The sequence below is a fragment of the Xyrauchen texanus genome, chromosome 31, assembly GCF_025860055.1.
Source record: "Xyrauchen texanus isolate HMW12.3.18 chromosome 31, RBS_HiC_50CHRs, whole genome shotgun sequence".
In the NCBI taxonomy this organism is placed as follows: domain Eukaryota; kingdom Metazoa; phylum Chordata; class Actinopteri; order Cypriniformes; family Catostomidae; genus Xyrauchen; species Xyrauchen texanus.
Genome location: NC_068306.1, coordinates 34,533,962 through 34,548,191, shown reverse-complemented (window position 1 = coordinate 34,548,191; position 14,230 = coordinate 34,533,962). Strand labels below are relative to the sequence as shown.

At 36.3% G+C, this 14,230-nt stretch overlaps 1 protein-coding gene across 1 annotated transcript in view; it reads left to right on the top strand.

Annotated features, from left to right (window-relative positions):
- LOC127625245 (chromosome-associated kinesin KIF4-like) overlaps positions 1-13,852 on the top strand; it is a 44,978-nt gene extending 31,126 nt beyond the window's left edge. Inside the window, exons 20-31 of the mRNA XM_052100407.1 lie at positions 142-255; positions 1,346-1,501; positions 2,070-2,167; positions 2,420-2,549; positions 5,331-5,501; positions 5,935-6,036; positions 6,546-6,623; positions 8,784-8,876; positions 8,992-9,153; positions 11,075-11,197; positions 11,285-11,398; positions 13,460-13,852. Of these exons, the coding sequence (XP_051956367.1) occupies positions 142-255; positions 1,346-1,501; positions 2,070-2,167; positions 2,420-2,549; positions 5,331-5,501; positions 5,935-6,036; positions 6,546-6,623; positions 8,784-8,876; positions 8,992-9,153; positions 11,075-11,197; positions 11,285-11,398; positions 13,460-13,654 (1,536 nt within the window). The 3' untranslated portion in view covers positions 13,655-13,852. The remainder of the gene's footprint in view (positions 1-141; positions 256-1,345; positions 1,502-2,069; positions 2,168-2,419; positions 2,550-5,330; positions 5,502-5,934; positions 6,037-6,545; positions 6,624-8,783; positions 8,877-8,991; positions 9,154-11,074; positions 11,198-11,284; positions 11,399-13,459) is intronic.
- The last annotated feature ends 378 nt before the right edge of the window (positions 13,853-14,230 follow it).

Here is a 14,230-nt window from a genome sequence, read left to right as displayed (position 1 = left end):
TTTTCTGCGGACCCCCTTGCGGCCCCCTGGGGATCCGCGAACCCCAGTTTGAAAACTCCTGGTCACATGTTGCACAAATCAGCTCATGGGACTCCGTTCACTTATACACTGTACTTTGGATTGTGTAATGTGTCTTTGCAGGCTGCTGCGGCTAACAAGCGTCTGAAAGATGCTCTTCAGAAGAGGAGCGAAGTGGCGGAGAAACGTAAAGAAGTTTACAGTCGCGGAGTGGAGGGAGTTGCTAACAGAGTTAAGGTACTTCTGAGTTTGGTTTGTTGTCTTTTAAATGTACACTACTTCTGTCGTCACTTTTGATATTGAGTAAAGTACAGGTCGGCAGATTTATTTTTTAATTATCTATAAGCTCTAATTTCTCCTAAATACCTGAAAATTGATGACATTTTTTTATGGTGTTTAATGAATTTTTTGTGACTTATAACTTGTCAGAAAAGTAGGTTTATTGCTTTATACCTCACAGCTTATTGAGGATCTAAATAGTTGTAATTTGAGTTAGACTTGAAAGTTCATGGAATTAATGTTTCCTCTCATTTTTCATTTTCTATGAAATATTAATAATAATAATGCAAAGCCTCTGTGGTCTAAGTCATTAGTTTACTATAAGCATCTGTATTTTACAGGAGAAGATCCTTGCCTTGTAAATTAATCCGCTTGACAACTTATGATACACAAGTTTTCTGACTGTTTTAGTTATTAAATATTTAGATATTTAGACCTGACAGCTCATTTACTATGTAATCAGCTGTGCTTTTCATTGGTTTAGGCTTGACAGTTTGTTGAACATGTAATTTAGATTTGTATTGTTTTATTAGTAGATTTGATTCATTTTGTAGACTAATAAAAAAAATCACATGACTATGTTCTTGGAAAATGTCTGTACGCAAATGATCGTACAGGTGTAGGTACATTTGCAGCAGCTCGCTAATAACTCTAAACGCCAGTGTGTTCATGTTGACTGATCTTAACTGACTAAACAAGAATTAGTTGTCGGCCTCAAAGTATGTGGAGCTCCAGGTCACACCTACCGATGATGTGAACCAATGACGGTAAGGTGTTTCGCAGCCGCTAAGAAGTTTTCCTGAAAATTCGCTCTGATGAGCTGTTATAAACCACCAAAACGAAATCAGAAACACCTTTTTGGACAGATTTTGTACTAAATTATATCACATCCATTCGCACTTTAATTTCGTAGGAAGTTTGCTAGGGATTCAGTTGCCTGTGTTTTAGACCTGGCAGCTCATAGAATGTGTAATTGGCTGTGATTCTCATTGGTTTAGATCTTACATCCCATTGCATATGTAATTAGCTGTCATTTTCATGGGTTTAGACCTGGCTACTGAATGAAGTAGAAGTTCTGGTCAGCACAGAAGAGGCCCGGCGTCACCTACAGGACCTGCTGGAGGACAGGAAGATGCTGGCGGAGGAGATCACTCAGCTTCGGCAGCAGATGGAGGCGGGAGAGAGACCTATAGCTAAAGTCAGGGTGAGTATCGCAAGTTTTATAACGGAATACTTGTTTCTCATTCATTTGAGAAGTCATTATTAGGAGATATTAAGTCAATATTATGAACGTTTCTTATTAATTTGAGAAGTCATTATAAAGTGATACTAATAATGATGAGATTTTCTCTTTCATTGCAGATAATTTGTCATAATTATGAGAAGTAACTATTATGAACGTTTCTCTTTAATTTGAGAAGTCATTATTTTGAGATAATTAGTCTAGTATGAGAGTTGCTCATTAATTTCAGATAATTAGTCAATATTATGAGAGTTTTTATTCTACTGTGATGAAACCGGCTTCCATATAAATACTGCCATGAAGACATACAGTATTTTGGTCTTTTCAGGCTTAAAATTGTTACAGTCGTCATGCAATTTGAATGTTTAAAGAGAACTGGGTTTTTTGGGTGAACTGAAAGACTCTGAAATTTGGTAACGGAAAGGCCTGTTAGAAATAACTTAAGGAACCCATGACAAATTAGACTTCTAGGCCTGCAAATTGATGACTGAGCAGCACTATCATTGACTACACTGACCCCTGTGTTCAGCGTCGCACACTGACCATCTCAGAGTTGGAGGGCCAGGGGGAGCTGGAGGCCTCCATCTGCAAGCAGGTGGAGAGTCTGGAGACAGAGATGGGGCTCAGGTCAGACATACTACAGCAATAACTACTACAACTGAACCACACAGCTGTCAGTCGTCATCTACATAGGAAGATAAAAGAGGAATACTTATAGCATTTAATTCAGTAGATTATTTATCCATAACATTAAACAAGAAGGGTTATAAGATTATAACAAATGTATACTAAATATACAATTAGAAAACACTATTTTTATTATTTTTTTTAAGCCAAGCCATAGTGTAAACCTAAATGTTTTGGACTTTCCACACCCAGGAGTGCTCAGATAGCAGACCTCCAGCAGAAGGTTCTGGATGCAGATAATGACGGCCGGATGAAGCAGCGCTGGGATTCCATCACCACCATCAAAGAGGCCAAGAGCGCCTTGAAGATCCTCATGGGAGAGGTGAGCACTAAACATTCTCACGTACTGATTTTTGACATGTATATATGTTACCTAAAGTGTTAGTTCACTCAAAAATGAAAATTCTGTAATCATTTCCTTGCCCTCATTTTATTTCGACCCCTCTAAACACAATAAGATGCAAAGTTGAAAAGTATAGCATGGGATTTCTATGATGTTTGATATTGATACCAGGAATGCAAATTGCATTAAATAGCACCCTCGTGTGTACTTGACATGCCCTACAGGGTTTTAAATGAACACCTTTATTTTTTTCAGGGTTTTTCCTGCATTGAAAATTCTATGAATGTCACATAACTTGGAGCCGCTGGCGAAGCAAATTTAATGGTATTCATACCTCTCATAACTTAGAAATGTATTCGTGAGGGGCGAATGAAGTGTGCTTTCGCCTGAACCTCCATAGAGGAGCAAATTATTACAAGAAGTACAAGTTATTGACGGATTTCCCTCCTCTTCTAACTTCCATGACAGAGATATTCTAAAGGTGACTTAAATCATTAGGCCTATGTCCTGGTAAACTAATATCATTCTTGTTCAAATAATGTCCAAACAAGCATGCAGTTACAGTCTCCAGTTCCCTTTATCACTTTTTGCAAGGCAGGGATTTTTGAAAATGCTGAGTGGCTACTGGCCTTGGAAACTACTAGTCACAGTGAATGGGGAGCCAAAAAGTAAATTTCAAACCCTGATGCACTATGTGTTGAACCCGTTAAATTACCTCCCAAGTTGTTTCTTTTAAAACAACAATCATTTTAACTGATAATATTAGCCAAATAAAATGAATGCCGGTTAATCGGCTAACTGTCTAAATCCCTTATTGATAATTTTCCAATTTGATTCATTTTACAAGCTCTCGATTTGATTCAGATTTCAAAATTATTTTATTTAATTGATTCATATGCGTATATTTCAGTTATAATGTTCATTTTGCTTGCAAATGAAAGAAGAAAAAGTTCTCTCTGCTAATACTGTACATTTTACAGCACACTTTCTAACTTGGTACATTGTAAAATACACATTATGAAAATGAACAGCACCAAAACAATGCAGTTCAATTGTTATGTATTTAACAGATGTTTTAATTAACACAACCAAATCTGAAGTTAACTTTTTAAAGCTTTTTGAAGTTAGCTTAAACACGAAGGTAATATGCGTATATAAATATTCAACAGTTAGTTTCGGTATGATTCATGATGATCAAATATGATTGGACGAGAGACATTCCATGAGCACTGATGGTCTGACACCATCAGCACTCTGATGCTTCACTGTGTGTATCACTCCGCTTGTGTTTGTGCCGTTTTAAACTAAAGTGTAAGAGCAGTGTTAAGACAGTGTTTTTCTGCCACGGCACACCACTATCCCACATAGGCTAACCATCATCAATATGTTTCCTTTTCAAGAACTTGTCCATGTTTTTGGTCCGTCTTAGTAGTGTGTTTTCTATTAATGTTTGAAATTAAGCTATGCAAAAAAAAAAAACATCACATTGCATTAGACTTTCTCAACGTCTGGACAGGGTCATAATCTATTATTACCCATCATTTTATATTATATTTTCATATTTTAATAAGACATTTTCATTCACATTTTCATTTTTATTCAACTTACAATAAAAGTTACAGGATTGTGAAAGACCCTTAACATGTATAAATATCACTAAATTTAACACAATCATTGCTCTTCACAATCACAAAACTGACCGATTATGGTTTCAAAATGGCGAATTTATCCGAAAGGTGAGCAGTTTGGATCCCTGAAATTATTATTTGTTTTAATGCATTTATTTATTTTGTGGAATTTGATAATTTTCCACTGCACACCTAACAATCTTTCACAGCACAGTGATTGGGAAACACTGTGTTAAGAGCTACTGTTTGTGTGTTTCATTTCAAACCAGTCTGCCCATTCTCAGTTGACCTCTCTCATCAACAAGACATTTCTGTCCACAGAACTGCCGCTCACTGGATGTTTTTCTGTTTTTGGCACCTTTCGGAGTAAATTCTAGAGACTGTTGTGCGTGAAAATCCCAGAAAATCAGCAGTTACAGAAATACTCAAACCAGCCCATCTGTCACCAACAATCATCCATGTGATTATTTAATCAGCCAATCACGTGGCAGCAGTACAGTACATAAAGTCATGCAGATACTGGTCAGGAGCTTCAGTTAATGTTCACATCAACCATCAGAATGGGGAAAACAATTGATCTCCGTGATTTGGTGCTTGGCGTGATTCTTGGTGCCAGACTGGCTGGTTTGAGTATTTCTGTAACTGCTGATCTCCTAGAAAAGTCTCTAGAATTTACTAAGAATGGTGCCAAAAACAAAACAAAACATCAAGTGAGTGGCAGTTCTGTGGACAGAAAAGACTTGTAGATGAGAGAGGTCAACAGAGAATGGCTAGACTGGTCTGACAAAGTTTACGTTAACTCGATAACTGCTCCGTACAATTGTGGTGAGAAGAATATCATCTCAGAATGCTATTTTGAGATGTGGGTTGGTGCTGTAATGGCGGCACGAGGGGGGACCTACAGGTGGTTTTAATGTTATGGCTCATCGTTTTGTGTGTGTGTGTGTGTGTGTGTGTGTGTGTGTGTGTGTGTGTGTGTGTGTGTGTGTGTGTGTGTGTGTGTGTGTGTGTGTGTGTTTGTATGTATGCATCAGACAAAAAGGCACTTGATCAGTTTAATTGTTGATCAATGTATAATTTTTACTGTCATCTAATTGATTTCACAGACTGTATTTCCATGCACTTGCTTCAGGTTATAGCCTCCAAGACTGCTAATGCCAAACTGGAGAGCGAGCTGAAGCAGGAGAAGGCCAATCTACTGGATCTGCAGAAGATCCTGTGTGATGAGAGGAAGATTATGTCTACCATGGACATGGAGCATCAGAGTCACCTGGTGGAGCTGGAGCAGAGACACCAGGAGAAGGTCTGCTGCCATTCATCATCCTGTTTGACCTGTATACCATAGCACAAGGCAACATGCAGATTTTACACATTCACTTTAGTTGTATATAGTACTCTTGAACCGCCTTGTCCAATCAAATTAGAGGCCCAGAATTGTTGTAGAATATAAATGATATTAAATTGGTGTTCTGATGTAGGTAATAAAATATAGTAAAATACTAATTTGTGATGGCAAATAAGACACCCAACATTGCTGTACGTAAATGGAAAAATGTTTTTCATGTTTGAGTATTTAAAAAAAAAAAAGAATACTTCAAAATATTTAAAAATAGAAATTGTGCATCATACATGGTCAGAACTATCTGTAGATTTTGGAACTGACACAAGGAAGCTACCAAGCAGGTGTGTTTATACCAGCAAATAACTGATGTCCAGTGTGTTGATGTGTTGTGCAGGTGCTATATCTGCTCGGTCAGCTCCAGAATAAACCAGTGGAGGAGAAGCAGGGAGAAGTGTCTAAACGCGAGCGAGAGCTGCTGCAGCGCCTAAAGTTCCAGGTGTGAATTTTGGGTCTCAAAAGGGACTAGGGTGCATCACTTTGGCTATACCAAAAATTGTTTAATGTGTGAATTTTCTTTGGCAGAGGTTTTCTTTTGAGTAGTTTTCAAAAATAACAAATGGTCTTCAAACAAAACATTGAATTCATCAATATTACCAAGAACTGCATAGGCCCAACAATATGCAAAAATGATTAACATGGCATAGGCTGAATTGGAATTGTACCATTTTGTACATACATAATCAACAAGAAAAGTGTGAATAACTAGCCTCGCATGTGGATCGAACACTGGACCAAATATTGTATCAGTATTAGCCGTATTACCAAGTGACTGTGAATTTGCCTCTATACCATTGAGTTTGATTGGATGCACAACTTGAAACTCTACAACAAAACATATGTATTTTATAATTTTTTTATTATTTAGCTATTTGCTGTAATGCATCTGGAAAGTAGTTTTGTTTTAAATTAAAAATTGTGAGTTTGGAATTGTTTGCTTCCTCACAGGAGGAGGAAATCGAAAAGATTCGAGAACTCCGTGAGCAGAACCTGAAACTCAATGAGGAAAACGAACAATACAAGGAGGTAAAAACCTTCTTGCACACATTTATGGGGCGTTCACCACAGCAAATGTCTAGTCAAACACACTTCTTAGGCCCATCTTGGTGAGGTATTAATGTAATGCTGTTGGATATGTTTTAAGGAAATGTAAACCTGAAAAATAGTTTAACGCATTTGTTTTTGTTTTATTTATTTATTAAAAAAAATTACATTTATACTATTTGCTATTTATTTTAGTTACTGTTTACTTGAATAATTACTTGAAAATGTTTATTTTTCTTCATTTCTACAACATTTTGTATTTCTGTTTTTATATTCTACACAATAAAATTGACATTTAAAATATTATGATAGAACATTACAAATTCATATTATGCATATATATAGAGAGAGAGAGAGCTAGATCAATGGTAAAATATTTGATATTTGTGGCATTTGAACAAAATTAGAATTTTTAAAAACAATTATTTTAATTTGCGTTCACGTCTGTAACGATGGGTTTTCCTCGATGTGAAAAATTGTTGGTAAAAAAGAATTACTACATGTTCTTAGGAGTGTCAACCCTTCTATATTATGTGGCTGGTATTATTTATGGACTATGCATTTCAATTCACAAAGTTTTTATTCATGTCCACTTTAATCACATCTGTATCGCAAGTTCATTTCCCATTCTAAAGTGGAAGAACTTGTTTGGACTGAACATTTTCTGATGTCTGGACTCTATCTGCAGGTGTCTATGATAATTCATTGAAATGGTGTGATTGAGAGAGTATATATATATATATATATATATATATATATATATATATATATATATATATAGTATCTCACAAAAGTGAGTACACCCTCACATTTTGTAAATATTTGATTATATCTTTTCATGTGACAACACTGAAGAAATGACACTTTGCTACATTGTAAAGTAGTGAGTGTACAGTTTGAAAAGATATAATCAAATATTTACAAAAATGTGAGGGGTGTACTCACTTTTGTGAGATACTGTATGTGTGTGTATGTATATATGTATATGTTTTCACTGCAAATGCTGGAATTGCCATTGTAGCTCTGTGATTGGAGAAAATACTTTGCTTGACTTCTCTGAAACCCTCTATTTTCCCTGTGGAACCCGGATGCTTGATCTCTGGCCTATTTTCTGAAAGATCTGAATTACTGCATTTGCATTTTAGAATATTGAATTCTATATTGAATTTTAAAATGTTTTATTTCTTCATCGGCTGTCATTTTATAATCTGAATATTTACAGCTAATTTCACCTCTAAAAAATTCAGAACACAAAATCTGCTTTTTAAAAATACAAATCTATAAAATAAGACAAAAAAACAAAACATGTTAAATGCCACATGCCTACAATTCAAATTTCCAAACATCAAATCCAAATCTTTTTATCATTTATCTAGCACTATACATATTGAACATGCTTTTACTTTTTCAGAATTAATTTAGTTTGGTAGGTGTTTCTCTGTATTACACAGAACAATGATTATAAATATAATACATTTATGTAATTATAAATACGCCATTGGTTTTCGTAGCTGCGTTCATAAATAAATAATGCTTATAACTGATATGCCAATGGATATGTCAGTTTGGTCCATAATTGGTTAAATTGGATAAATATTGGTGGCCAATTGCACCCTAAAATGTTTAAAATTTTGGGAACCCTGAATTTAATGTAATGTTTTGTAATATTTAAAAAAAAGAAATCCGTTAAATAGCATATTCATTTTTTGCTCTGTTACTGAAATAGTTTTTTTAAATTTTACTGGTATTGGTGTGGATTGCCGAAACCCAACCAACAGCACAGACTTGACATTTAAATTATTGAATCAGTCAATGTGCAATTGACCCTTCTCTAAGCCCCAACTCTATGCTCTAAACTCTAATGACATGGTTTAATCCTGTGACCCAGCAATGATGTTATTTACTTTTTTTTGGTCATTTAATAAAATCCCACTTAAAACTACTCAAACCAAAATTACTCCCATAGGCTCTTATTGTAAAAAAAAGCAAATGCTTGTCAGAGAAATAGCAGATGGCCACAGTTGCTAATATAGGATTGGTCAGAAATGCTTTTAAGGCGGGGCTTTGTGAAAGATACATTATGTGATTCCGTTTCATTGTACAATGTGCATAAGACTTATTTTCTGGATTTAATCTCAACAGAAATTACTTCTGGCCCAGTTGACCAGTGCCAAGAAAGTCCTCTCTGCTGTGAATGAGTCTCCCGATACATCTTTTGAATATGTTCTTCCTAAGGTAAACCTCACTGCTACATGCTGCATCTTTTCAATTCTGTTGTTTGGACATTCAAATGTAATACCTTCTGTTGATGACTCTGTACGCTGAGCTATGTCATGGTTTTCACCTCAAGCCCAAAGCCAAAAACTACTCTACTGCTCGAGCACGTCTGCAGGAGCCAATAGATCTGGATGAGCTGATCTCTCCATCGGAGTCTGAGAAAGAGGAGGACGAGTGGCATCCAAAGAAAAGCGACGGACCACGCAGAGTCTCCAAGAAGTCCAAAATGACTGGGGTGAGACTCGTGATGGACATGTGGTCTGTAAGGCTTGAGAGAGCCTACTTTACTTGAAAATCAGCTAAAACAAATAAGATATTATATTCCACATAAATAAAATGAAGCCTAGTTGTAGGGGCATTAGGATATTTTTGCATTGTAAAATGCAAATTTAATGACTAATGCACATTTTACACCACAAATCTCATATTTAAAAGTGATTGCAATAATAAAAGTAAAATGTTGAGAATTTGGGGGTAAAATATGCTAAAGTGTCCTGAAAATGTCACAATTCATAAGGTCTTTAGGTGTATTGTAAGTGTATTTTATTTATTTTTTAGAAAAAATGTAATTGTATTATATTTATTTAAATATTTGGTATTAAATATGACCAATACATCTTGACAGGTTTCATAATCACCAAATAGTAATAATATTTTAAGTTCTTTAAAATATTAAAATAAATTTCTGTAAGTCACCCAAATTTAATATTTTATCATTTTTTGACCCCTTTTAGTATGTTGTAGTTTTTAAGCAAGATGTTTTCTATGTTGAAGTCAGAAGTTTACATATGTTGAAGTCATTAAAACTCATTTTTAACCACTCCACAGATTTAATATTAGCAAACTATAGTTTTGGCAAGTCGTTTAGGACATCTACTTTGTCCATGACATGAGTAATTTTTCCAACAATTGTTTACAGACAGATTGTTTCACTTTTTATTGACTATATCACAATTCCAGTGGGTCAGAAGTTTACATGCACAAAGTTAACTGTGCCTTTAAGCAGCTTGGAAAATTGCTGAAAATGATGTTAAGCCATTAGACAACCAGCCAATTAGCTTCTTATAGGCTAATTTGAGTCAATTGGAGTACCACATGTGGATACCTTGTGCAACTCAATCCCAGAACAACAGCAAAGGACCTTGTGAAGATGGTGGAGGAAATGTGCAGACCAGTATCTGTATCCACAGTAAAAAGAGTCCTATATCGACATAACCTGAAAGGCTGCTCAGGCAGGAAGAAGTCACAGCTCCAAAACTTTCATAAAAAGCCAGACTACAGTTTGCAAGTGCACATTGGTACAAAGATCAGAGAAATGTCCTCTGGTCTAATGAAACACAAATTTAACTGTTTGGCCATAATGACCATCATAATGTTTGGAGGAAAAATGGTGAGGCTTGCAAGCTGAAGAACACCATCATCCCAACTGTGAAGAATGGGGGTGGCAGCATCATGTTGTGGGGGTGCTATGGTGCAGGAGGGACTGGTGCACTTTACAAAATAGATTAAATCAAGAGGAAGGAAAATTATGTTGCTATATTAATGCAACCTCTCAAGACATCAGCCAGGAATTTAAAGCTCTGTTGCAAATGAGTCTTCCAAATGGACAATGACCCCAAGCATACCTCCAAGTTGTGGCAACAAAGACAACAAATTCAAGGTTTTGTAGTGGCCATCACAGAGCAACTTTTCCCCCATTCAGATGAGAACATTAACTGAAGCTCCTGACCTGTATCTGCATGATTTTATGAACTGCTGCCACACAATTGGCTTATTAGATAATCACATGGATGATTGTTGGTGCTATTTCTGTAACTGCTGATCTCCTGGGATTTTCATGCACAACAGTCTCTAGAATTTACTCTGAATGGTGCCAAAAACAAAAAACATCCAGTGAGTGGCAGTTCTGTGGACGAAAATGCTTTGTTGATGAGAGGTCAACTGAGATTCGTCAGACTGGTTTGAACTGACAAAGTCTACGGTAACTCCAATAACCATTCTGTACAATTGTGGTGAGAAGAACATCATCTCAGAATGCTATTCTGATATGCGGGTTGGCACTCTAAAGGTGGCACGAGGTGGACCTACCCAATATTATGCAGGTGGTTTTAATTTTGTGGCTGATCGGTGTGTATCTTTGATTCGGTCTTACCTAGTGTGTGTGTCGGGGTTGCTGTGCTAACAAGCTTTGTCACTGCCGCAAGGGAAAAATTACCTGTGGGGAAAACTGTCTCTGTGACCATGAGAAATGTCGCAACTTGGAGAATCGCACCAGTGTGGTAAGTGGAATATGTTCTTTTGAAGACACAGGTTGTTTGGTGGACAATTATTTGAAGTTATGTTTTTCATCATTGTCTCACAACCAGACTGAAATATGTGACGTGTCTAAGGATTCTGTCGCAATTCCAGAGGACCCAACAGCGGTCAGCCCCAAAGATGCCACATTTTTCAGACCCCCTAGTGTACCACCCACTAAGAAGGTAGGACCAAATAAGATTTTGTTTTTCTTTTGTCATCTATTACAATGTAGCCTTTTAAAGGTACAGTTCACCCCAAAATGAAAATGGAAATTATTTACTCACCCTTAAGGCTCTGATACACTTACCCAAAGTTTTTTGGACGGAGCTAAAAAAAGAAGTTTCAAACCGTCGAGCATCGGTATAGTATTTGCAGATATTTGGACACCTGCCGCACCAGTGGGGTGGCAGTTAGTGGAGCGTTTAAAAATGAGGATGCACAAGACTACTTGTAAAACATCAACTAAAGATATTTAAACGCGTTATCAATGACTTCATGTCTCATTCTATATAGCAGAATTCACACAAGATCGGTAAAAGAAGCTGATTTTAAATACACTATTTAAGGACGATATACTGTATGCTGTATATACGACATAGTCTTGGAAAATGTCTCTATGCAAACAATTGTACAGATATAGTTAGGTTTGCATCAGCTTGGTAACTCTGCATGCCGGTGTGTTCATGTTGACTGATCTCACACCTGGGTCACAACCATCAATCATGTGGACTAATGATAGAATGGTGTAAAGCAGCCTGTACAAAGTTTTTGTTTCAAACCAAACAAAGTTTCAAACCACCGAAACAAACAAAATGACGTCACGCTCTGCGTTTTGCTTGAAGAATATTGTGGCCTTTGTGTTTCCCTACTTGTGCACTTAAATTCTCTGTTACATTGAAAATTAAGAATCTTGATTCTTTCAATAGGATCACAATTGATAATGACCACATCTGTTGAAGTCCAAAAAAAACCAAAAGGTAGTCCATACGACTTGTGCATTATGCGTTCCATGTCTTTGATGTCATATTATACATTTTTCTGAGGATTCAACAGACCAAAATGTAAGTTGTTATTTACAGAAAAGGTAGGGTGACCATACGTCCTTTTGTTTTTTTGTTTTTTTGTTTTTTCACAGACATGTCCTCTTTTTCGGACCTTAAAAAAGCATCCGGCTGGGATTTCTAAATTTGCGAAAATGTCCGAGATTCGGCTTTGGTTGATTTATGATGTGCATCTGGTCTACTTCATTGTTTGTGCATGCATATTTGCATTGCTCTAACCCCTCTTTTTAAGTCCCGCCTTCTCGCACACCAATTGGTCGATTATAAGAGGCTTGCAGCAACTTTTGGACAAATTCCTGCCTGTCAATCTCTCTGCGAACGTGTGCGAATCACTGTTGTGTTCGGCATCAATCAGTTGCTTGACAGTAGAAGCAAATGACAGTGGAAACAATGCCCTAACGAAAGTGCAAATTTACAGAAGATTTACAAATAATTCCCATGCTTTCGTCCAGGTTGAGATCTGTGGGAAGCAGAATGTATGACATGTAAACCTGCACTTATGTGTGAGTTGCTAATAGGGCTGGGCGATATGGCCTAAAAATAAAATCTCCGATTTTATTTTTTTTAATTCGATTTACGACTTTTTCCCGATTTTCCCATCTACTTATTAAGGAAATCAATACGACAAACGGCAGACAACTTAAAGCAAATTTTGCTTTTATTTAATCAAAAGCAAGACAAATGTAACCCCCATTTCTGGGATGAAGTTTCTTGGGAACAAACTTCCCACTCTCACCGGTAGCCATGTTGTAGCTTGCTGTATGCTGTTGCCGTTTCGTGTGTGCTATGATGTTGTTGTTGTCGCTTGCCATACTGCTATGTGAAACTAACGCTACGGATGCTCCGGGGAGCCAAAAATGCGCCATTACACAAAAACTCGATTTACTTATTTTTTAAATCGCCCTCAACAAAAAATTCGAATTAATTCATTGAATCGATTTTTCGCCCAGGCCTAGTTGCTAATAAAGGTGCAAGTAATTTAGAAGCACAAATTAGTTCTGCAAAGCATAAAGGGTCAAAAAAGGTGAAAGTTCATCAGGTAAATTAACAGACTACTTTTTGCGACCAGTTAAAATTAACCATTGTGTTACTATAGTAAAATGTACTATATTTTTTGGCAGAATTATTGATTTTTATTTTAGTCACTCAATAATTGAATTGTTTACCATATATGATGAACAGGAGATTGGAGACATGAGCCACCTGCCTGCCGATCTGAAGCTTGAAAAGAAACCTGTCCTTGTTGACGAGAGCGACAGCGATGAAGCAGACCCCATGAACAGCACTGCCAGTTTCCTCCGGAGGAACAAGAGAGGTCTAAATAACTTCAAAAACAGCTTTTTTTCTGGCTGCACGCCCATCCGTGAAGAGCATTAGCCAATCAAGTTCTGCTAGATATGCCTGCTTGTCTTTTCTTTTGTCTTGTCTCTTTTTCATGTGCTTTAAATGTATGCATTTGTTTGTTAAAGAACTTAATAGTTGTAATATAGTTTGTAATATTGCTTTGCAGTTGCTATAATGACTAACGCACTAGCAAGATGAACAACAGCACATGTTTATACTTTTTAAATAGTTTGGCGGCATGATATTTAATCATGATTTATATGTTATTTCTATTAAGAAATGTATTGACTTTAATAAATGATTGAAATTAATTTGTGGTCTTGCATTTTCTCTTCAAGAATACTGCAAAATATCTGAAGAATTCCTCTAATTGATTTTTGCCTGGCAAAACTGATGCTTTTGGAGTGCTGTAAGATTACTGTTAATTCGTAACCCTTGTGCGTGCGTCAATACAAAAAAAGTTACTCCGAGGTCATTTGAGGACAAAAATGTCCACGTCAAAAAGCTGCCATAATAATATATATTCATATTATTTTCCAATTTCAATGAGTTAATTATTTTAATCAACATTCATCCTGATCACAACTACCAAATATTCATTAAGTTTTA